Genomic DNA, 26,098 nt, shown 5'->3' with positions numbered 1-26,098 from the left:
ACCTTTGCAAGATTAACATAGAAAAGGTTTCTAGGTAAAAAAACAGTTAGCAAAGTAAACCACAAAACAATTGCCATTAGATCTTTGCCTATATCTCCACACAGCTGGGCAGGTAAATTTCTTTTTCATATTATAAGAAACTCAAGCTAATATTGCCTGAAAACGACATTGTACAGAAAACATCATATTTGGGAGAAGCACATGGGTAAATTAAGCGGGGGAAGGGGGAGCAGCTCTGCTTCAAAGTCATTATTGCAGGCGACATTAGAAGAGCCAAGTGCCAGTAAAGCCTGCCAAGTGCTATTCACCCACTCACGCACGAGTGTATAATGCTGCCTTGAAGAGAGCTTGACATGAGATTACAAAGCAAATTCTATGAAATTCTGCTGTAAACTCGGGGAATTTGAGGTATTTAAATCAGGTATGCTACACTGTTTGTGTGCTGCAACATTTTACACTAGCAGTGTCAGCGTTCCAGGGGCGTATCTGAAGCCCCAGCATTCCTCTCACCTCCCCAGGGCCCCCAGGACACACCACAGGCTGCAGGAAGGCCTCCTGTGCTCATTAAGTCAGCAGCCATACAGAACACAAATTTCTTTGTAGCGAGTACAAAATAACTAATACTAGGGAAAAGTCGAAGTATTTTATGGCTGAGCTACACACTGATGAATTTCTGGAGCTAAAGTCCTCTAGGGAGGAAGAAAAATGACTGCATCATGGAATTACTCAGTATCCAACCTTTGTAACTAAAAAGAAGCAAAGCCAGACCTGCCCAAACAGCTTTTCTATTAAATATAGATCTGAGGAGACCAAGCTATTCCTTTCAAAACCACTTTTATATCTTATCAGGAAGTTGTCTTTGTATCCATAAAGATATCACTTCCTTTGGCAAACTGATGGTGCAAATTTGTTTAAAAAGGAAAAAAAAAAAGATAACATATGCAGATGTAAAGGCTAAGGGTTAACGGTCTTCGCAAAAAGCAATAGGAACTCTGATACCTGATAAAAACTATTTGCCCTTAAAATTTTTAAAGGTACTTCATGAGAAAAGTAAATATTGATTTTCAGACAAGTTACATATTTTACGGTCATGCTGTAGAACTCTTTATAAACAGAACCCTGAATATGAGCCAAACAACAATTATCAGATAGCTCCTTTTTTCTCCTCCTCCCAGTTCACTGTGATAGGGCTTAACAGCAAGGAAGCACAAATTCAAAATCTGGTGTGACAACTGGTCACTTAGTAATTGAAGTTATCACAAGCAAGGTGACTGACAATTTGAGGGGAAAAAAAAAAAAAAAAAAAAAAAAAAAAAGGACACAGTTTATGTATCCTATTCCAGATTCTATTCTCAGACATTTCTGTACACTAAACACACCTACTCCCAGAGGGTATTTTAAATTTCAAAAATGCTTTGAACACAGTAAAAGTCAGCTCATAACTAGACTAATTCAGAAGGGGAGAAGACACCCAAGAAAATGCCTCCAGTATGATATTACATATGTGATGCCCCAGCTTTATAGCTACCATACCAGAAAAGTCATAAGGATGCTGCTTCATATTTAACAGACACTGAGAAGTCTGGTACCCCATAGATCATAGCCAAATCAAACAATTCCTCCTGTGCTGAAGGTTCTTGTTATGTATCCAAAACTTATTTTGGTACAAAACAAACAATGCATAATTAACCAAAGAGCATTTTCGCTAGGCTCAAGTTGTAGTTTTCAGATCTAAAAACCTGACAGACAGAAATGAGACAAATGAGCTCAGTGACAGGGGATTAGAGCCAGAAGGGAACATGACTGTGGCAGTGCAGAATGCTCAGGCACTCCACTGATGGTTTCCAGAAGAGCTAACACAGAGATAGCCATAGCAAAGAAGAAATGGGACAAGACTAGCAGTGATAGTTGGAAGAAGAAACTGCCAAGGCCTTTTCCTCGAATGTATTCCCAAATCTATGCTGACTGAAGAGGCAACGGCAATGCTTAAGACCCATCATTTTTAAGAAGCAGCAGTTTTCAGAATTCTGAGGATATTCAAGTTCTCATAAGAACCACATTATTATATGCCATCATGATAAAATACTTGTTATAAAGTATTCGTATCTGTATAATATAAAATATTTTATTGTGAAATTGTCAAATATTAAATATTTTATTAAATCGGGCAGAACTGTTCATTTTTTCTTTTGCATACTTTGATTTTTAAAGTATTTCATGTTTACCTGTTCACGTTTTGAACGCAGCAGTAGGACAAAGACCTCTCATAACAATGTCAGAAGTATGACATCTGTGCTCGTTTTATTTTACTGTGTTATTTACATATCACAGAACTTCTGATGTACATTTACCAGCTCTCAGTTCTGTCACTTTCTACCTTTTTTCCATAAGTTTTGATTCATAGCATAATTTGACTAATTTTTCACCCACAAAACTGAAATTACATTCTTTGAAGTTTTTATATTCTGATCTTGTGACACTCAAACTATTTTAGCGGCCAGCTAAAGGTTCACAAAAATCGATCTCAACTTCACATCCAAAACATGTGCTTGGACAGCTCTGCTTGTTGCAAGGAAGACAAAGTTTGAGATTGCAAAAACAAGTAATTGCTCATGAAGTAGCCTCCAGAATAAGAAAGCACTTACTGTGCTTGGCAGTAACTTAAAATGTGTTAAGAGTTTTATAACTAACAGTGGGTTCTGTAAACAAAACACACATGAATCCAGACCAAACAGCTGGATAAGATGACATACAGTTTATCTATCAGCTTGTGATTTGTTCCTCCTCCATGAAATCTGTCATATATTCTTGATGGACCAACTAAATTTCTCATTAGGCTGCGGCTTTCTGTTACACCTCATCGGATGTGCCTGCAGACACATGCAGAGTGCTGGGGTCCTGCCATCTTCTGCACTCCCAGCTGCACCCTCCCTCACCTCCCCCCACACTGGCACATTTATTTTGGCAGACAACCCAAAACCAGCTAGAGGTGCTGATGCAGTGTAAATACCTCCCTGCCAAAAAAGTGATTCGTTTTCAGCCAGATCAGCTCTCTCAATCGCCCATCACAGGAGCTGTTACAAGGGCAGAGGGGGAAGCACATGACCAGAGCTGGGTGAGTCCCAGAGGTGGCCGGGCCATGGTTATGCTGGTCCCCAGACAATGACAGTCTGCTCAACAAACTTTTACCTTACTTTACTTATACATTTATTGTATACTCAAGACAATATGCTATTCTGAGTTTCCTGTATTGCTTTAATATTTTGTAGTGTAGCTGTGCATATTCATATCCTACATAAAACCTACTTTGTAGTCAGCAGAGTGCTTTTAAGATTTTGCATAAGGCATGTAAAAACATAAATGGTATTTTACAGAGGTATTTTATCATTAACAAGCCAAACTTAGGACAGCTCTGCAAACAATAAATCCACTTCACAGACTAACCAAAAGATCCTAACTTGCTAGTTCAAGAGCCCATTCAGTACCTATCACCCAAATAGGTTTATTCTGGACCCTTGCCTCTCTGAAAAGGGGCACCTCCTCATCAGCCCAGTCCCTTTCTACTTGGTCACTATTTTGCTGGGGAACTCAAAAAGAGGGAAAGCACACTGATAAAGACCACAGATCTCTATCAGCTGTACAACCACATTTGCATATCAATTATGATGCTGTTAACTGGCTGCTCTAAAAGAGAGCTAGAGGCAATATTTGTCAATATAAATCCAAACATATCTTTGTAAGAATCATGATGAAAACCAATGCAATTTCTCTAATGTTGCAGCTGCACTTTTCCTATTTACTAGATTTCATTTTTCAGATTAGATTGGGAAAACAGGGACCAACATAATTTGTGCCTGCTTAATAGATAGACTTTATCTCAGCCATTTTTAAAACTGGTGCTTTCTAAGATACCTATTAAATATACATTTTTAGAGGCACTGCTATTCAAGCCCCAGCCAATTTGGCAGAACAGTCTTTGCAGAAGGGAAACAAAGAGATGCTTTCCTTTGCATGCAAATACATTAAAGCTCAACAATTTTCAATCTTAAAGGCTTCCCCAGGAATTTTCTGAATGTAAACAAGCAAGAGTACACTTAAGATTGAAGACACAAAAGCAATGGATTCAGTCCAACACTGAACAACAAAGAGGCAGCAACAGCAAGACTGACACCACGCATCCTTCATGACACCACGAAGCCAAGGCTTTTCACCAAGTCAACAAGTTTTATATATTACTTCTTGAAGCACATTGTAATTGCTCAGGTTGAGATAAAGCTACTATTCATATTTTTAAAAAAATAAACCAACAAAACAATAGCATTTTCTAGAAGTAACCACTGACAGCAGCTTAAAAGAAGTAACACTGCAGGCAATTATGGAATAAGTGATTTTCCATAGTCACCATGTCTGAGGTCAAGGCCATTACCTCAGATTCCTCTGAATATTGCTTAACATGTTACATTTCCAAACACTATCTTTAAAGAAGATTGAACTCTAAAACCAACAGCTGTCTCACATGCAAGAACACCACATATTTGCCTTGAAAAACACATAGCATCCTGATGTTTTACGTATTTTCAGCATTTTTAATTAATTGGTGGAAAGAAATAGTCTTAGGATAATTAAATCATTATGAAAAGCCTAACTTGTCTGTTGTCTTTTTCATATACAAGTATTTTGTCTTCCAATTCCATCTGAAAAAAAAAATTAAAAATTAAGTGATTTGAATTGAGCTTTCCAGTAATGGAAATAACCAGAGAATGTGTAACTTGAAATGCTTATATTATCACTGACACATATCACCAAAACAAATAAAATGGCAAAATATGTGCAGGCAGACACAATCACCCTTACTTTACCAATATAAAATGGCAAGCAATAGGAATAAGCCCATTTGTTCAACACAGCTGAGAACTCAGAACTACATCTGGCCCCATGAGAAAAAGGTCTTGTTATCCCAAATGGAAAAGAGGTTATCAATATCATTTTGGTTTGACTTATAATCAGCAAGTAATTTTTTTTTCTGATGGGGGTAGGTGGAAGAACAGAGGTTACAAACCCAGTAGAGAACTGACAAGTGTTTCTTACACTGAAACAGAAGAGCAGGGATCTTCTGTTTTGCACCTTAGGACAAAAAAAGAGGAAATTCAAAGTTCTACAGACTAAAAAAAAAGGAAGGAAGCTGGGGGCAGGGGGCAAATGAAAAAAGAATAGGGAAGAAACAGATAAGTAAAGAATGTTTAAGACATTTCCACTATTAGCCATGAAAAACAGCAGCTCTGCCAACTGTTGTCCACGAAATTGTTTCAAAAATATGGATTTATATTTCTTCTGTATCAGAGTAAGAGAGGAAACAATCTCAACACCAGAAGGAACACTTCTAAATCCTATGCAAACACAAAGACTGCATGTCAAGCTCTGTGTTCTCTCTGTACTAACAGGCCTAGTACAGACGTGAAGAAAGGAACCATGCAGCCTAGGAAGAGAGGCATATCCCTTGAAGATCCAAACTATTACCCATTTTTGTTTTTTATGGAAACTACTACTGTCTCTATCCTGCTTAGTTTCAAGCAGTGTACCTCACAGCTGCACCTAGAAGTCTGAGGAGTGTTCCTCATAGTTGTACCTATGGATTCATTGGTTCATAGTGTTACCTCTGGTGACATTGAAGTTACCCCATGCTATATTCTTGTCCAAAAGACAAGATAGTGCACTTAAAACCCAGCCATCTTCACACAGGGCTTTCCTCAGAAAAAAAATTAACACTTTATTTTATGTGCAACATCACCCAAAGAAGCATGAATGCTACTTCATGAAAGTAAAACTATTGCACACTTATACGGTCTGTAAGAACTCCTGCTTGATCAAGGATCAAGCTCTTACTCATTAAGGTTTCTATAATAAAAATAATGAAATAATACAAATTTTGCAGTTAGCCCATGGAACAAAACAAAGCATCAGGAGTACTGGTGTGTCCTGTCCCAACCTCTTGTACATACTCGCTTCACTACACTACGCTGGAGAAAAGTTAAAATAAAACTTTATAAAACATTATCTTATTACATAGTAAATGGTTTATGATAGTAACAGAAAATGCCTTGCTCTAAAAACAACTAAACAGAATTCCATAATTTCTCTTATGGAAGAGCCCCTATTAATGCATTTATAATCTCTTATCCACAGTCTATTCACACTTTCTCCATGAAAACTAGTCACAAAAAAGCATCAGTATACATCTTTATAGTTAAGGACTCATTTTGCATTTCTAAATAACACTCAGAAATCATAAATTCAGTGTAAATAACAATAAAATTCAACTCAAGAAATCCCAAGCAACAGATTTCAAAGGGCACCACATTTCTTCTCTGCTGCAGAAAGGCTGAACAAGCACATGATTTAGTTACTGACTGCATTAGGCCAGCCACCACCTACTTCCAGAGCCCTGAAAGCACAAAAACACACACTTGAAATCCAGTAACACAAGAAGCAAAACTGAAACAAATTTAAATTATTACTCAGACACCTTAAGTGAATCTTGCTAACTAACAATTCCATTTTCACTTTTATTACCTCATCTACTGGTGCAGTCTTCTACACACAAACTATCAAGAAAACAAAACTCTTCGTACTAGAGGCCTGAGTAAACACATCTTACTTTTAGTTGTAGTAAGTTCAGTAGACAAATAATTGCATGTGAATAAAAAAAAAAAAAAATTGACTTGGTTCCTTAACTGGAGAAAGATGAAAGGTGCAATCAGCAGCAGGAAAGGATTTTTTTTCCCCACAATAAGACTTTTGATTTTTTAATACTGCAAAACTAATTTTTGTCCTGCTTTCTTACTGAAAACAACAAAAAAAAGAACAAGCACAATGCATGACGAATTGCAAAATCCAAGCTTGTTTTTTTGTCCCTATAGCACAGGTGACTTTCAGAACTGCACTGTTTGCAGCTCTCCTATTCACCCATGAGCATCTGGAAGTTAGATCAGCATTATTTTTGAACAAAACATTTCAGGTGCCCAGAAATGCAAAGTTGACAAGTTATCATATCATCTTTAAATTATATAACTGGGAACATAAATTCTGAGTAACCAGGAAAATGCACTACGAAGAGAAACTGCAAACAGCTCACTTTGATCTCTTGTCATTGTAAAGATCTGAAAACCACATTACTTTCAACATACAAATGCAAACTAATGGCAAATCACTGTGGCATCCCAGCATCTTTGGTTGCTTATCATGCACTGCTTCTTATAACACGATCTGCTTCTGTTAGGGAGTACAGTTCCTAAATTTCATCTCTCAAACCTGTCAAACAGGGCGCTTCCAACAGGCATATGAGAGACAGGAAATTTGGGAGTCAGTGTGGCTGACAAACAGAATAAATAGCATCGAAGAGAAGTGCCACTCAGTAAAGACACATAAGCAGAAATCATCAGCTGACAAATACAGGATGGAAGAACGACTGTCTAGACAACTGTATTCCGGAAAAGGATCTGAAGGATTGATTAGCAGTTCCCGACTGAACATGAGTCAGTGCAATGCTACTGCAAAAGGAACAAATGTCACACCAGGAGTGACAAGCACACAACACACACCACCTAAAGCACACAACTAAGATCCTCATGCTTTACCTGATAAAGTTTCCCTGTCCAGTTTTGAACATGGATCAATTGTTCATAGGTAAGAACGTATCATTTACAAGGAAAGAATGAAATAACTGGAGCTATTTCATGAAAGGAAAAGTCTTGGCAAGTCTTCACATATACTTTATATATATATATACACACACATAATGATACCTTCAAGAGGTAAACTGATCCAGTGCAAAACACTTACTAGGTAGTGAGATTGCTAAGCACTGATTATAAAAGTTGTAGATGCTCTGTTATCAGCATTTTAAAAAACATATTGGCAAATATCCTTCAGAAGTGACAACTAGGGTTGACCTGGCCTTGAGAAAGCAGTACAGATTAAATCTCTCAAAACTCTTTCTAAACATTTTTCTGTATTTCTATTGATCACCTTCAGGAAAAAAAAAAATAAAACCAATCCTCTGTATTACATAATGCTAGAGACATTTAAGACCATTTAAATGCCTGTGACAAATTAAAAAGACATTACCCTCCACATCAGTCACTTGGATTCCAAATCACTGGGAGGTGGATGATGGTCACCTCAAAGTCATTCTGCCCAGCTCCTCACAAACAGATAGTAAGAAAATTAAGAAAAGCAAAACAAAAGATTACCCCATTATGTACAGTTACATGGCGGGGGGGAAAAATCCCCCACTAACAAAAGAAATTCCAGACTGAAAATGAAGTAAAACCTTTGCATTTCAACCCTTCTGTGAGGAACCAAGCTTTGATGGGTTATCAAGCTTGTTCCCCTGTATCTTCACAGAACAAACAAATTCAATTAAAAAAAAAAAAAAAAAAACACCAACAACAACAACAAAAAAAAAACCAACCACAAAACATAACACAAAGTCTCTCAAAACTAAAGAAATGAAGTAACACATTTCCCAGGGGTGCAAACTGTCTGCTCAAAATGCCTTGTCTCTGTTGCTGAATACATTCAAGTGTCACAAATGATCCAAGCAGTCAAATGCTCCCTCAGGATTTTCCCCAATCCCAAAACTCAAATTACTGAGAACTTTATAGACCAAAACCTACACAGTGAATTACACTCAGAAATGAGCTAGTAACTATAGAACATCATAGAAAACATTTTACCGAGCTGCAAACAAGAAACCAAATTTCATACTGAAGTTTCCTTTCTGGGGTGCATGTTAGGGAAGCAAAGAGATGAGTCAATGGCAGACACTCTTGCAGCAGTGCAAAAAGCTGCTGAGATCTGCATGGTAGGAGTCCAGTAACCAATTATAGCTTCCTTGACAGAGAAGTTAGTGACTCCACCACATACTGCCTGAGCATGCAGAAGCAATCACATTATATGAGCCTATGTTAGATTTTAAAAAAAAAATTTTTCTCATCTCCTTTTCCACAGGGAGAACACATTCTCACCTTCAGGGCCTATGTCATGGAAATCACCAGTGTTCCATCACCTTTTGGATAAATTCAGCCCAGCTAGTAGCCTCACAAATTCAACACTGAGAATGGTGGCAAAAAAAAAACACCTCAATAAAGCAAAAGAGGAAGAAAGAGTGACATCAGTATACAGCTAACCATAAAATAAACTCTGCCTTCAGAAATTTTCCTCAATAGCTCCAGATATGTAGTGAATAGGAAAAACTGGGTCTCTGAAAGGCTCTGTACAACATGTTAATGAGCCAGCCGGCTCTGAGCTGTCCTTAGGAGATAGCGAAGACATTCAAGACATTACAAACCTATAAGGAAATCTACAGATTTTTTGAGACAGCTTTTAAAAATCTGTTTTAAAATCTTCATTAGCCTTATTTCAAGAAAATTTCACCACCTAATTTGCTTAACCTAAGACTAGTCTTAAGACCAAAACTTACTTAAGCTCACCTTCATCTTCTGCACTCCAGCAGTCAGCAATTTTTTTTGTTCAAAAGCTGCAGATGGAGATAATTCCATTTTTTAAAGACATTGAAAGTTACTGCCTTTATAAAAGACTGAAAAAATATCACCTTTATTTGACTGACATGCTAAATTGATATAAAAGCCTCCATGACAAATGTGTCATGTATCAAAAATATTCCTATAGAAAATGTGTGGGTCTTTGCTATCTCAGCTAGCTAGAACTCGGGGAGGATTTCACAAAGGACTCCCACTGTCCCAGTGAGGCAAAGGGAGCACTAGTACCCTGTCACACTCATTCTTGGAGCCCCATGGTACCTCATCTCCACTTGCTTGCAGGTGACCAGCCCCACAAACTGTTGCAAGCAGTAAGTGAAGCAAAAATCACCCTTCACTCACCCCTTAGTTAAATGAACCCACAAATACATTACGTTTTGCCCTGCCTCAGCTCTAAATAGTTATTTAGACAGCTTGATAGAAGTTTTGGATATAGCTCATTATTAGTGAGAACGTTAGTCCAAGACAAAAGTACAAAGTGAATACCACATAGAAACGTGAGGCACAATTCATGAAGAGGAATGAAGGAAATAAGGCTTGATTAAAGGCTTTATTTGTACTGCTTGAAGAGGCACACAAGAAAAGCTAATGAAGTGCTTATGTTTAACAAAACACATTATACTATGATATTGACAGAGATACTGTTGAGCTAAACAAACCGAGCTCATTTACAGTAAAGTTAGCTTGCAGTCAAAAAGGGGATTGCAGCACAGAGATAAGGGTATCTTCGCTATCTTTCAACAGGACTGCTAGCAAGACAAGACTAGTTTGGCTGCAACTCAGAACAAGACACAAGCCAATTGATTTGGCTTTTGCTCATGTGCAAGTCAATACTGCTCCTGCATTAAACTACTAGGCCCCTGTCTTTTTCCTCCGAAGAACCTCAGCTTAAAGTACAAAGTCATTTGAACCTTACACTTCTCCATATATAAACTAGGAGACGCCCAAAACTTCATGCCCCTCTCAGAAAGGCACATTTATGGCTTAACCACACTAAAAATATCAATCACTATTTCAGCTTGGCAGAGTTAAACTGGTATATTTTGCTGTAAAAAACAACTTCAGGATCTGGAATACCGTTTTGCTTATAAACTAGGTGATACATTCAGCAACTCTTTTTAATTATTCTCCTTAATTAATCTTTCCACCCTAATCCAAAAAATGCCTTCCAGAGAAATGCTGAGAAACTTTGTGCTCAGTGAAAAAGGGTAAATTGCCTACTTTGCAGAGAATGTAACTGCACCCCTACAGATTCAGGTAAATCAGAGAAATCATGTGATATGGCAATATGCAGATCCGGTAAGACAAAAAGAAAAACAGATATCCTGAATACAGAGGATGAAATAGAATTTGTATCTTTACCCCGAACAGCAGCTACAAGGTAATTATACAGTCCTGTGATCTATTTATTACAGCTAAAAATTTCCAGTATGCACCAACCAGTAAGAGTCACTTTTGAAAGCTATACTTACTGGTTTGGTGCCTGCAGAGCATCCAAAGCTAGGCAGTCTTAAATGACTCATTTTAACAAAAGGTCTGATTATTGTTCTAAAGAACACTGGTCATTGGTTGGACTCTATGATCTTGGAGGTCTTTTCCAACCTAAATGAATCTGTGAGTCTCTTGGATTCTGATTTCACACAGATCAGCATACAGTATTTACATAAATCAATTTCATTTGACATCTACCAGATTTAAACACTAACACCAAAAAATAATCTTACCTCTCCTACCCTTTCATCAACACATTTTGCGCTAAATACTCCACATAAATGACCACAGGATCCTCTGTACAATGCCATCACTGGTTTGACAGCACAGCTGGAGGTGTGATGCAAAACATAGGCAATTTCAAAGTGCAATACACAAGCTTAACCTTCTGTGCTGAAAATGCAGCTGTAGAGACAAAGCAAGTTCTCAATACCAGAAACATTCCAGTGTTTATTTCACTTTTAGCATCCTGAGGGATAACACAACATAACTGACAAAATCTATAGCCTTGGAAATAAAAACACACAGCCGTAGTATAAAAGGTGGCACATAAAAGTGCAGTAGTGTTCTCCTTACAGCAGCATGAATGTCTACCCTGAAATGAACTAGCAGTGTCTGCCTACTAATAAATAAACTCAGAGTTAAGCAACATGCTCAATGAAAAAATTAACTACATATTATCCATAGCTAGCAGGCAGAAGTTAAAAAATATGTAGAAGACTGTGACTTGTATCACCTACCCTTCAAAGTGGGATCAGTCAGGCTGTGCAAGTGAGCAACAGCCACCTGGTTACCAGCAACCCTTCAGTGCAACCAGGTGGCTGTTGTCTGGTTATTCATCCATTTTGGCACCACAGTAGAAATGTGCAGCACACAGCATGTGCTGCAGAATTCACACTGAAAATGCAGATGAGGTCTGAGGTTGATGCAAGTCCTGAGCTCTTTCTATAAAGGATATATATGCTTGGTACAACTAATCGGGATTCTCAAAGGGGCTTCCTAACACACCCATTTTACCAGAGCAGATAAACACACAAGTATTAAAACAGCTGTTTAGAAATATAATAATCTCAGCAGTAAAAAAGAAACCACCTAAGTTGATCTGTGGTGCAAAATGCAAGTTTGACTTATGAGGTTGACTTTATATAAAGTTTAAATAATTATACAGCAAGATACAACCCTTTCTCCTGCCTCTCCTCCCACGGCTATGTAGTACAATAGCTTACAGGGTAATTGGGTGTGAAGATTTTGCAGACAGCACTCATCATGCAGGTAGAGGGAGCACACCCATAAAAAGCAATCCAAGAGAAAAAATTAAATTACTTTAGGTTAGTATTTCAATATTTTGCAAGTCATATTGAACTGTAATATCATTCCCATCCTAGGGGTACAGCGAAACCAATTTGAACAGTGGCTTTTTGTTACTAACTTGAATAGCCTTTGGAAGCCAAATCACAGAAAACCAGGAAATGAATTTAAATAAGAATACACATCGGTTTGGTTACTATATTATATTGGCACAAATAAAGACAATCTTTGTAGTGGACGACGTTTTCTGGTTTATCCAAATGAAGATCTCTATTGAAAAAATGCAACTATATCTCTTTAGCAGGAATAAGATTTCAGTGACACCAGCTCTACTAAGCAAGGCAGAGCTGAAGAGCAATTCACCTCTAAGTACCTGAAAAGGGTTACTAAAGGTAGAAAAGCTTACTTAAGGGATATCTGTTAATTGTTTAGCAACGATGGGATGGTAATTCAAATAGGAGGAACAGTGTTTATCTGCTTGTTTTCAGTATAAGAAAGATAGTGATTTTTAGCTCGTATATGGGGGGGGCGGGGGCAGGCAGGCAAGTGCTTCAGTTGTGAAATAGAACACAAGGATCAAAAATAAAAATAAACAACAAATAGACGGAGACGAGGGCTGCAGCTTGAAATACTTGACTGCTAATATCCAGCATGCCATTCCAGAGAGTCCCAGAGTGGCTTTTAAGCCTCTTGCCCATCCTCGTAAAGAAAGGCGGGTGGCAGGACTAATCAATGTCTTGCAACCCAGCTGCGACCTGACGAATAAAGAAGTCAAGAAAAAAAAAAATCCCATCGATGATCTGTGTAATTTAGCATTCGGAGGACAGCAACATCTGGGCTCAACTCCAGATGGGACGGAGCGGCCCCGCGCTCTCGGCTCGCCACAGCGCTGGTACACACACACACACACATCACACAAAGGAGGGCTCCGCGCTCCTCCCGCTTTTCTCCGGTATGAACAACTCCGCGTTCAAATGCGACGTAAACACACGCAGAGCCGCCTGCTACGGCGGCAGGTCTGTACAACACTTCAGCTACACCCGTGTCACAGGGGGCTATTGTCCGGGACGAGCGGCCGGCGCTCACCGGGTGTTGGCGTAGGCGGTGCCAAGAAAAACAAAATCACGGCGAGTCTCTCCGATCATTCCGCAAGTCAAACCCGCGGACTTCAGAACCCTACACTGGGCACGGGTACAAACAAGCGAGGCTCCCACAAGCGACACTTTGTCTGGTTTCCAGCGAGGCAGAGACAAAACCCCCGACGCGCGAACAATGCCCGCGGCCCCGTTGGCGCTCCTCGCCGGACCGCCGGCGGACACCGTCTCTCACCGACCCATCGCTGGGTCGCCGCTCCCAGGGATGTTTCTAGGCTGCTCTGTTCCCCGTAAAACGCCAGCCGTTTCACCCAGCGCCGGCGGGGAGAACCGAGCGTCCGCCTCGGAGACCGGGGACCGGCCCCTGCCCCATCCCCTGGCAGCGGCGGGAGATGCCGGAGCCGCGGCTCAGGCATCGGCCGCCCTTTGTTGTGCCCCCGGGGAAGGGGCCGCTCCCCCGCGCCCTGACGGGACCTCGGCCCCCCGGGCAGCACTCACAGGGGCAGGGCGCTGCCTTCGCTCCAGCGGGAAACGGCGGCAGCGCCCCGCGGGGCGAGCCCGCTCTGCCCGGGATGCGCTCCTCGCCGGCAGCGCCGCTCCTCGCCCCCAGGGCGCCCCTCTCGCCTCCTCTTTCACTCACCCACGCCGTACTTCTCGTGCTCCGTGGGTATCCACATGCTCGCGGCGTGCGAGCGCCCGTTCCCCCGCCAGCCCCTCCGCCGGGAGCGGCGGTGGCCGGCAAGCCCGTCCGCTGCCCGGGGCTCCCGCCGCGCTCAGCCGCGGCTGCCCGGCCCCAGCGGCGAAGGCATTGTTCGGACGGGCGGACTGACTGAAGGCGCTCGCCGCCAGCCACTTATATTCCCCGTCCCGCTGCACGCCGGGGAACGTAGTGCCTCGATGCAGCCGCGCCCCTCGTCGCCCGCGGCCGCGGGAGAGACTACGAGCCCCGTCCGGCCCCGCGCTCCCCGCCGGGCGGAGCGGGGCGGAGCGCGGCTCCCGGGGCCGCCCTCGCCGGGGCGGGCGGAGCGGCGGCGGCATGGCCGCGTCCCGCGGGGCTGCGGGAGCGCCGGCCAGGGGAGGTGAGTGCGCTGCGGGAGGCGAGGGGGTCTCGCACTGCGCTCCCCCATTCCCCTCCGTTCCGCGGTCCCGGCTCGGACGGTGGGACGGGGCTGGCGCAGCCATGCCTGGGACGGGGAAGGGCGGACACGTGTGGGGCAGCCGGGAGCGCCAGGGCCCGGCGCGGTGGGGCTCGCTTGTCGGCCGTCGGAGCGGGGTTCCGAGGAGAGACGCGGACAGCCCCGCACCCTCCTCCCGCTGGTTCCGGGGACGTGAGTCGCCCTGGTCCTACTGATGGCAGTCCTTCCACGTTTGGCACATGGAACTGTGGGCACAGGAAGAGTTTCCAACAGCGGGTGGAGATGGAGAGGGAGTAGATGCCGGCAGCGCGCCTGAGCGGTGGGACGTGGAGCTGATGGTCCGGGGGCATTTTGGCTTCTCACATAAATCCGTTTGCCAACACACACGTACACAGGGATAATGCAAAGGAGGCGGTGCGCAGCGAGGAGCACAAATAGACCGTGGGGAATTACTGCAGGGATAAGCCAGGTGCCGTGAGCCGCCAGGACAGCAGGGGTTGTGTCCTTGTTGAGAAGTCTTTATGTCTGCACCCCTCTGGAAGTAGCTTAGCTAGAGCTCACCGTAATTCTTTCATTGCCAGAAATCCTGCAGGCTACACTGGTGCTTTTGAGAGAAACCTGGGTGTTTTGAGACAGGAGCAACAGCCTAGGTTGTATCTTCTGGTCCTGTGGAAAGACACAGGCCAAAAAAGAGAAAACTGGTCATAACAATGCTGCTTTGCTGCCTTACGAGGTACAAGTTTTCTCTAAAATGAGTATGTCTGGTTTTAGAAAAGTGTTCTCCAATTAAATCATTATTCCGAAATGGTGTCTAGAGATTTTATGGGTTTATTTCATTTCGTATTTTATTCATTCATCCTAATGAAGAACAGTTTAATGTTTTCACATTTAAGAGAAGAGAGTAGCTTTCAGTTCAGGTTGGCTGACAGCAACTTTTGCTGTCCAGTCATTAATAGTGTGAAGGACACAATGAAAGGAAGTCATGTGCAAGCAGGCAGTTTCAAACCTGGAGTTAGGGCACTTTTATTCTGTGTTTGGGCCTTTGATAGTGAGTTCATAAAAGTAATATCAATTACTTATTCTGTTCATAAAAGTAGTATCAATTTATGCTGGTAGTTAAAGCAGTACTCTTGACTTATTTCTGTGTTGCAGTATGTTGGCATGAACCTCATACATGAAAAGCCAGACCCTTTTAGAGCATTTCCACGCTGGTGTAGTTGCACCAGGAGGCAAAGCTGTGCTGTTTAAACTGTTGTAAAGAATGTGTGCATGAGTCTGTGCAACTCTTCTGTGTATACACAGGTCTGTGGACTGCTGGAGATGATGAGGTTACCCTGAGGTTTTTTCAGATAACTCTTGTAAAGACATTGGCACCAGTCCAAAGAAAAAAAGGAAATTTTTTAGAAAAATGGAAATTTAGAGGCCTATGCTGTTTTCCTTTTACTGAGCAGAAACACTCATTGAAATGACTAGTGGACTTTTTCTGTCTTTGCTCCCAAACTCCCTTTGCATGCCCTGGCAGATAATTTGGAGTCTCTACGTAATGAAATATGTAAAAATCACTGTTTAAAATCAAAATAATAGGTGTCAGGCTAAATTAACTCATATGTCAGCCTGTAGATTTCCATGTATGTCCAGGCATCTCCCCATAAGACAAGTCTGCCAGCATGCTGGCTGGGAGTCATAAAATTTTACCCCCTCTTGTAACTGCTGTCTCTCATGTTAACCATGACTGACTTCAGCATTAACATCTTCCCTTGGACAGAGGGAAGAGTGCCTAATAGCTCAAACAGCCTTTTCAAAATTATTTGTTTAGAACACTTAGGGTCAAGAGATCTTCAGAGGATAAATCACATTGTCTGTGGGCAAAGAAATACTCCACCCTAAAATTTATTATTTCTCTGCCTCTGAAAAAAATCCTTATTCATTCAGAGGTTTAATTTCTACAAAACTATTCTCTCTGGCAGCATCTTGTACTCGCATGTGCACCTGAGGTGTGTCACTTACTTGGAGGCAGCATATAGGAAAATTAAATAACATACTATTTCCTGGTTTGCTCATTCTATTTACAGGAAAGCATGTGTTTTTATATTCTAATCCAGGACAGTGTTGCTTTCTAGTTCATTCCTTCCAGCAGCATTCACCAAGTGGCTTTTAATAAATATATCACTGTCCACAGTACAGTTTGTTCAGTCTGCAGTAATTATGCTACATATCAATACTTCTTACAGCATCTGTCAAAGGATTTTAAAAGGAGTATTTTTTCTGGAAGTCTGTCTTTCACTGTTTCATCAGCAGTCTGGCAGTTTTGGTTTCCTACTCAAGGTCTTCTTATGCTCAGATGCTTTTGAACACATACTGCTGGGGTGCACCATGTCCAAGCAAAACACGATACTCTGATTCCTTCCATGTCTCTCTCTTGTACCCCATTTTTAAGAAATATTCAGTTTACTCTGGAAAACGTAAGTTTGACTGGTCTTGCGCATGTCTACTTTTTTTTTGTTCTACCTAGAGGATACTGCAGTGACAGCTGGTTTGTTGCTGATAGTGCAGCCATTATTTCTTTTGGTCGACTCTTAAGTTCTGTTAAGGATGCTTTTAGAGCTGCTCAATGCAGTGTGCTCTGGAATGCAGGGTTTTCTCTTTCCTGGTCACTGAAAGGCAGTCCCATGTACTCTCAGACCCAAAAGATTTCTCCATATGGGTTAATGGATACTTTCCTCTTTAGATTTGCCAGCACTCCCATGTTCACAAGCCCCTATGGATTCTTGGCTGCTTACCCAGCCACTGGCTCAGACAATAAGGGTGGGGAATGGACAAGTGTTTCTTAAATCGTGTCCCCAGGTTATCACTAACTCCTGACAACTGCATTGTAGTGACATAATCCTTCCATTTGCTACTCCAAGCTGCATTAGAGGGTACAGTGCTGTGGGACACCTTAGGCAATGCTCATGCATGCATCAGGGTAGCTCTGCTGAAGGACTGATTAAAGGGATTCCCAGCATCAACCCCTGGGAAAGAAAGGTAAACCTCTTGTTCTTTTTATGGTTTCCTTTCCCTGGGAGAGCCAGGGAGTGAGGGAAATGGCAACAGCAGCAATTTATGTGGCTGTGCCTTGCCTTTAAGGACTTCTCAAGATGTGGAGGGCAAAGGAGGATGGTGCTTTTGAGTCCCATTTGGAGTGGCAAAGACTGATCAGGACTGAAGTGCACTAGTGAAAACACTGTAGGCACCCTCACTCTCTGATTGAGAGGGACAGATGCATTGATGGATCCCTTGAACATTACCATATCCTGGAAACCTCTCTGAATTCTGTGCATGGGCTGCCTTAGCCTGCATGGAGGTTTCCTCCTTTTTTGCTAGCAACTTGGTGTTTGCTCTCAAAATGGATACACAGAAATTTGCCCTTATGTCACCCCACAGTCATGGATCCCTCCTGTATTAGAATAATGTTCTGTTTTGTTGGCTGGACTTTGTCTCCAGGCACCCACTGTGCTCACAGCTAGACCCTGGGCTCCTTGCATCTTCCCAGACACAGGTTTTCTACTCACTGGCTTCTGCAGTTTGTACATTGCTACTAAATTACACACAGACACACGATGGTCCCTCCCGTTGCTGGTTCCTGGACCTGCAGACCTTGAGAGCTGCAGCATCTTCTGTGGTTGCTGGCACTTAGACTTCGCAGCAGTATCACACATAGAACAGAGGGTGAATTACACAGAAGAGTAGTTAAGGATTTAGTAAGAAGAAGGAGAAGAGGTGATCACCTGCAGGGTTTGATCAGAGAAGCTTACCCATTTTTTAAATACAGTTTGCCCTTTTTATTCTTTCCTCCACTCTCCATCTCCATTGCCTGGTGCTTGCCCCCTACTCCTTCCCTTTCTCTGTCCCCTCCACTAAATTCTTCATAAAGTATACAAAATCCCACTATCACCTTCTGATCCCATCCACAAACACTCTCAAAAATACCCTAGTACATATGATAATCACATTTCCCCTCTCATATCAATGACAAAAGTTCATCCTAACCCTTTTGAAGTATGTGTGAGTAGTTCCTTTAATGCCATTAGTTCCCATACTGGCAGACACAACTTACTATCTCTGTTTTCACCTGCTCATTAATATTTGTGTGTAATCTACTGCTGTCCTTATTATTTGTTGTTTCTTTTATACTGAGTAGTCTTTAACCAAATAACTGGTGGACTAGATACCTTCTCAGCCCCTGCTACCACTTCCTTATGCTACCACTCCTATTCAGATCAGAGTGAGTGCTTTACCTCCTTCCTCTCTAAAATACCCACAGCATGCATAGTGCTGAATGGGGAGCTGCAGGCTGCTCGTGTCTGTGGGTGAAAACTCCAGCAAGGTGACACAGCAGCCATTGCCTCGAGCACACAGCTGCCTCTTCTTGTCTTTTCATTCAGGAGAGATCCTCAGACACCTTTGCCTGATGAGCAGCCCATGTGTATCTGCCCATTTCTGAGTCATGTGTTTAGAGGTTGATATCCTCTCAGTACCCTTCCTTTAAAACCCCCACCGATTCCACATGATCACACAAGTGGTTGCATCCTCAGTTCTTTTCCCACAGGGTACTTTCAAGCTTCCAGAATACCACCGGTAATTGTTTCTCAGGTTAAACCTTTGCGTGCAGTAGAGGATTTCAAGACCTGAGGCTTCCACCATACTACAGATTTTGAGCAGAGAGAGGCATTATAAGCTCTGTAAAGGATGCAGATTAATCATTGTGAACTGAACAATTAGCAATTACACCTGGAGGACAGGTTCACTAATTAATTCTGGAAGTGCAACACAATTTATTTTGATTACCAGAATGGATCTCCTAAAACAGTATTATTTAAAAATGTTTTAAGCGCCTTTTTTGGGGGATTTTTAATTAAAAATCCAATCTCAAAGTAATTTTAAGCATTTACCTGATAAGCAAGTGGATCTTTTGGAGGACTGGAAATTACTAAGTTATTGTTGTAAAATCACCTTTTATGTGCTTCTCTGCTTGAAAATTTAAAAACCAGAATCCTTTCATGCAACTGTTGCGGTAATATTTTAGTGTTTTTTAGCCTTCACATGACATTTCTTAAATACCTGATGATGGGAGACTTTACAAGTGAGACTAAATATTTCATTAAACATGTCATAATGGCTTAATAGAATAAGTGATGGATTGTATTGGTTGGTGATAGAGATCTGAAGTGCCTGTGATTCCTGCCATAATTTTACAAATAATAGTGTTGCAAATGTGCAGTGTATTTTTTTCTGAAGGGGCAACCCCACAACTCGGCATGAATGTGTAATTTCTGTTGGCACAAAGCATAGGATATGTTGTATTTCCCAAAAACACCCAGTGAAGACTTGCCATTTGGTTTTCTCATTTTTGGTTTTCTGGAATTCAGAAAACTTTCATAGCCTAAAAGCAAAGATGGATAGCCTTTATCGTTGTATTTCATTCTAGTCGTCTAAACCAATTCTTGCCTGCTCAGTAGCAAGTAAAGGCTTTGATACATGAACAAATTACCTCATATCAGCTCCTCTATGCTCTAACCAGAGCTCAGTTGGAAGTGAGCTGCTGCAGACTGCCTAGTGAGCAGGTACGCTGCTTAAACATAGTAACTTGTTTGCATGTTAAAGCCTTCAAATTCTTTGAAACTTCTGCTCAGTCTTTCTGTTACCTGCTGAGGAGCAAGAGTGAGTGGTGTTTTATCAGTCCCCAGACTGATAAAGACCTTTAAACTGTTGCTGTATTGGCAAATATCTGATTCTTACCCAAAAAAAGCTTTCTCATCACTTGAACAAATAATAGATGTGGACATGCTTTATTTAGATGTAGAGGTATGGGCTAGAGAGGTGTTTCAAGTGTTTTGAATGTTCTGGGTGTACCACAGATGCCAGGATAATTTGTTAAGCCTATTGAAACACCTTGTTCACTGTTTTGTTTTTACTGGGGAGTACTGGTTGTCTGGAAGAGCACTGAAGTTGTGGATTCTTGCCAGCAATGATGACTGCCACAGATTGTGCCTGTCATATAAACAGGTCTTAGAGTTCACCCTTTGAGGGTTTAGCCAGCTTTCTTGATGAAGGGAGGTAGGGTTTAAACTAGCATATGGTTGTGTATGTGAACAGTGGGAAAGGGAGAAAAAACCTTAATTATTATGAATTTACAGGCATTAAGTATTTTAACTTCAGTATAGGTTAAATTTGTCTCTCCAAACAGCCTTCATAACCTTTCCCAGTCCTGTGTGCTTTCTTCCACCATGTCCTGTTTTAAAACCTCTGCAACTTTATGCAACCATTTATATCCTAAAACTGCAGTTGTTCCAGTCTCTCTCTGAGGTTTTTGCTTCACATTCTCCTCCACAAACTCCCAGCAGGCTGAAACCAGGAGAAAAGCCTGAAAGCATTTGAATGTCTTTCTGTGGGCTTTTTAAAGTAGCTTTAAATATTGCATCAGTAAAAGCCTCACACAATGCAGGAAAGAACATGACATTCAAGAAGTGGGAGGAAAAAAATGTGGTGAGTTTTGTACAACTTTAAAGCAGTTCTGTGCCTCTGAAAAGCTGGGCGCATCATCCTGACCAGTGTCTCACTGAAAATGGAGAAATGTGTTTGTAATAGTCTGGGTTATTTGCAGGGCTGTTTTCTACAGTACCTAATTACAGTAATTTGAATGGGAAAAGACCAGATTCAATGACCTGGTAATTGCTGTATTAAATAATGTATTAGTCAGTACTACTAAAACCACATAACCAAACTGAAATTAAGCTGTGGCATCCCTGCTTATGGCCAGGGTCAGGTTGGAACTAGGTGCTCTTTTAGGTCCCCTCCAACCCAAACCATAGCAGTACATGTTAATTTCTAATATTTCCGTAGGAAATGGTTTAGCTGCAGTAGTTCAGTCATTGATCCCAAGACCTGATTTTCCAGCAGGTGTTTCCATGGTCCCTGCTTGTTTGCCATTCTGTCCTAATATTCTGCCATAGTGGACCTTTACATTTGAAATCGTAGTGGGTGTTTTGTCAGTAGTTTCAGTGGTCCATAGACACTTGTCTCTGCTTTGTACTGTGTTTCTTTAAACTTTCCTTTTGATATCTTTGCCTTTTGTTTTCACTCAACCAAGTCTTCCAATTGGTCTTCTTTTTTAAAATTCTGTGTATTTTTCTCTGATTTTTATGACTCACAGGCAGTGACCAGGGTGAAATGGCCCAGCTGTTTCTGTTTGATTCTTGCTCACTAAGATGTCATCCTCCTGTTTGTCTTCGGAAACTTTGTACTCAAGGAGTAGCTACTGGCCCTGTGTAGTTGTAGCAGGTTAAACGCCTTCTCTTTATCCCTCTGGTATAGAAGCTCTCTTAACTTGAGACACCCTCTGTTTCAACCTCACGATTTTTTATGCTATGTTGGGGCTCTGTTCACCTGAAAAAATAATAAGGCACAGTAGAAAAGGGTGCCACAGTGCCCGCAACTCTACTGCATGGTTTGGCATTTCTGCTTTGGATTACGTGAAGTGAGTGTTCCCACCCCAAACAGCCCCTTGGTTTAGATCCAGCCGTTTCTGTTAAGGCTTGGGATCCATTTTTCATGTACCTGGGCTCCAAACAAGTCCTGTTCACATGCTTGGAGACTGATCTCTAAACCCTGCCAATGCACAAAGCAGCCGGAGGGTGACTGGGGGCTGCCAGACTCCCGTGTGGGTCAGAGCTGTGGTGCAAGAGGAGACACAGGGCTGGTGGGCAGCATAGGGAAGCTTGGCACAGCCCCCTTCCATCCAGAACCTCATGCCCAGTTGGTGACATGTGCCCCAGGGTAGGCCTGTGAGTCCCGTGGTGGAAGTGCACAAGGCTCACAATATAAACCCAGCAATGGTTATGAAACAAATGTGTGCAGTTCTAAGTGATACTGCTGTCAGAGGAGCATTTTGCTAGCATTTGTCTTGACCAGTGTGCCAGCACGGAATTTTATTATGACTCTATAATGCATGAATAAATGCGGTAGAGCTTTTTCTCTAAAGACCGGTCTGTAAAAAAAACACCATCCTGCTGGAGGTTTTAATTGGATTTTTGTCTTACATGGAATGAAAACATGCAGTCTGTGTTATTACTGTACTGATTTAATGTTCAAGACCCTTCATGTTTTTATACAATTGGCAAAATGTTGCCTGAAAAATATAAACAAATTGTATCACTAATTCAAACATTCTAATTCTGTTTCTTGATGAAGTTAATTTCAATTATTGTATCATCCATGCCCAAAGCTACATTAGCAGTATCAGTTAGTAAGCATATAGCATACTTAGGAAGTGAAGATGTGTGTTATATGTTTAATGAATGTATGGAGGACAGTATCACAGAAATATTTATTTCAAACTCTGGTACAATATCAAAATCCACTCACTGAAATTTTATATAGCCTGCTGTGAGATGTCCCTGGGATCTATAAGACATAATTATTTGAGCCCTGACTTAAAAATACTTTCCTCTCAAAATAATTTTCAAAAACTGTATGTGTAAGGAGTATAATTAGTTAATTATTTGAAGTACAATCAAAGCTTTGTTGTCCTGAATCATGATATCAGTTAGGCTGAACTATGTTGATTCACATTACTGCACACTATAATGAACTTTCCTTTTGAGCCACTGTTTTTTCCAGTTTGAATACCAGTTTACAGAGGTTTGATTTTAAAAGTGGAAACAACTTATTTTGCTGCTCTCCATCTGGAAAAGCTCCAGTTCACTGAGAAAGCAGCAACAAACCACAGAGATTCTAACATCACAGGACCTCTTCCTCATACAGATTCTTCATTAAGTACAACATTCACTTAATTCAGCCTTGAAGGTTCTCTGTGTGTCAGGAAGCTCAATCAGAATATCTGAGAGAGATTTCAGCCTGTTCTGTCAGTATGACACCCACACACACAAGGATGCCAAAACACTCTCAGGATGCATTTTGAGGTTAGTTCTAGGTTATATGAGTCTGAAAAAATTAGAGTGATATTTAAAATAAAAGTTTCACACTATTTATAGGGGTTTTTTTTCACATAGTTGCCTTTTTCAGGGAAAGCCTACCAGTGTAAAAGTTGCAGTGTAAACCCTGCCATGCAAACGTTTTAGTTAGGAGCATGGTAGAAATTCCCATCATAATGACATGGGGGTGTCTTACAGGAACTGCTAAAGCAGGCTTTATGTTTTTAAGGCAAATCACACAGCCTTTACTTTAGTTACAGGGTGTAAAGCAATTGTTTAAAAAGACCACGAGGCAATTCTTTTAACATCAAAAGGATAAACGTGCTTGGAAATTGAATCCTGTTAGAGGAAAAGAACATGTGACAAGAAAAGGAAAATCCTTGTAATAAAGCATTATTGATCATTACTAAATGGTCATGATAAAAAGTAAAGAGTAAGGTAATTAACTTGCTTTTCATAGCAATGCTGGCATAGAAGTTACTAGGCTCAGTACAGTATTTGTTAAAGGCACTGCAAAGATATATTGTATCAATGAGTATTACTATCCATATTAAACACATTATTAAGACCCCCTCCTTTCTGGGAGAGCTAAAGTCACAGACATAGTAAACGTAAAATAAGACATGCCTTTTTTCCATTTGCATCTACATTTTTTTTTTATTTTTGATGCCTTCCAGTATATATTCTTTAATGTTTTTAAATTATGATCTAGATCACCTTGACACAAAATTGTAGCTTTTTTTTTCTTCTTTTTTTTTCCCCCCCGCAGGAATTTTCATATGAAAATAGCAGAAATTCCATCTTTATACCTTAAATTTCCACAGCATTGTTTATGCTTTATTATGATGTCTTTTGTATGTCTTTATACTAAATAGCAAGTTTAACAGAAAAAGCTGCTCATTTTTGTTAGATAGATTTGGGTGATAAGTACAAAAGAAGAACCTGGATGGTCGCTTTTATCCTTCCATTTCAAATTCTTCTGTTGTATATTTTCTTGCTCTTCTTGTAACTCAACATTCTGAGTTTCAGGCTACATAATTACTTTGTTAATCTTTCCAGATAATAGTCAAGGGTTTAATCATTGCTTCTAATCCCTTTTTTTTTGGTACGTAATAGGGATCTCAGCTCTCCATGTCTACTCAGTCATGTGATCACATCAAACAAGGAAAAGTAAACAGAAATTTTGTTTAACAGTAGTCATAAGAAATCAGAGAAGCTCTAAAAAGTATAATAAAATTATTCAGTATATAATTCTGAAGTAGATAAAATATTGTTTCATATTTGTGACCAAAATATGGAACCCTGAATTTAGATACACTAATGTAAGTCTGTGTCATTTACCCAGGAATGAGGCATTATATGGCTCTGAGCTTGCAATAGAACCTGCTGTAGTGTGTTAAATATTTATAAATTGCATATTAACATCAGCACTTAAGTATTGTTATGAATACTTACTAGGATCACTTTCATTAGTGTGTGTGGGCATGTGTGTCCCTCTGTGTGAGAACAGTAGGTTTGCTCTGGTCTTTACAGATGTGGGGATTTGTCTGGGCTCCAGCAGAAAGACAACAAGCAGTGGCATGTGTCTGCTGCTGAACTGGGCAATAATCTAGTCTATTATTTAAACATGATCTTATTGGCAAGCACATTGGTTTTGTTTTATTAAAATTCCAACACTTCACGTTTTTATTAATCACTTTCACAGTCCTATTCAGTTGCGTTCTGATGCCTGTGCTGCGGTACCCATAGCAACACTTGTTAATGCTAATGAAACTGCACCATCCTAAGCTCCCCGACAGAGCAGCCCTGTTAAATATGGCTATTAAGCACAGTTGTATTTCTGTTAGTTCCAGCTCCCAGCAGACACCTGCTCTATAGAAACTCTGTTCTGAGTTATTAGGATTCGGTAACTTACAGCTTTTCTTAAAGCTGTCATTTAACTGGAATAAAATTCTCATATTCCTGGACCTCAAATGCTACAGAATATGTACAGTTTCTGTAAAACTGACAAGCTTTAGCTGTAGGATTAAATGTTCTTTTGAAGTGCTCATTTGCATTCAATGAAAAACAGGCAGGGTGAGACTGATTGATCTTGGGGGAAGCTACAGGATGTGTTGTCCCCTAGAGCACATGGACATTTTAACTAAATATCATTCATAGTGTGTTAACAAGCAGAAGTAATAGCTAAATAATTCCTCATGAACTCAGACTTAATTCAACTTAATAGAAGTACTTGAGGGCTTTAATATATCGAGGTAGAAGATTATTCATTATTGAGTACATTGATTCTTCTTTCACTAGGAAGCATATTTGCATGTAGTATTGGTGAGGGCCATGACAGGGTGTTCTATTTTCATTATTCTGAGTTTTGGCTTTGAATACTGTTTATTTGGCAAGTCATTAGTCATCCATCTTTGGTACTCTGGAAAACAAAGGAAAAATCCTGTAATCAGTATAAAATTGCTTCCAAGAATATGACCACAAATTAGGGAATGCTGCTGTGCCAACAAATAGATGCTGCAGTGCCAGGGCTGCAA

General features: G+C 40.8%; 2 protein-coding genes across 2 annotated transcripts in view; one reads left to right on the top strand and one right to left on the bottom strand.

Moving 5' to 3' along the window:
• The window catches only part of DOCK4 (dedicator of cytokinesis 4), a 230,641-nt gene extending 216,305 nt beyond the window's left edge, over positions 1–14,336 (bottom strand). Inside the window, 1 exon segment of the mRNA XM_066319015.1 lies at positions 14,094–14,336. Within this exon segment, the coding sequence (XP_066175112.1) occupies positions 14,094–14,130 (37 nt within the window). The 5' untranslated portion in view covers positions 14,131–14,336.
• A 128-nt stretch (positions 14,337–14,464) lies between these two features.
• Positions 14,465–26,098, top strand: part of ZNF277 (zinc finger protein 277) — a 46,071-nt gene continuing 34,437 nt past the window's right edge. The window contains exon 1 of the mRNA XM_066319013.1: positions 14,465–14,532. Coding sequence (XP_066175110.1) covers positions 14,490–14,532 — 43 coding nt within the window. The 5' untranslated portion in view covers positions 14,465–14,489. The remainder of the gene's footprint in view (positions 14,533–26,098) is intronic.

The sequence above is a fragment of the Sylvia atricapilla genome, chromosome 5, assembly GCF_009819655.1.
Source record: "Sylvia atricapilla isolate bSylAtr1 chromosome 5, bSylAtr1.pri, whole genome shotgun sequence".
NCBI classification, from domain to species: Eukaryota; Metazoa; Chordata; class Aves; order Passeriformes; family Sylviidae; genus Sylvia; species Sylvia atricapilla.
Note: the sequence above shows the minus strand (reverse complement) of the source record. Positions and strands in the feature narration are given on the sequence as shown.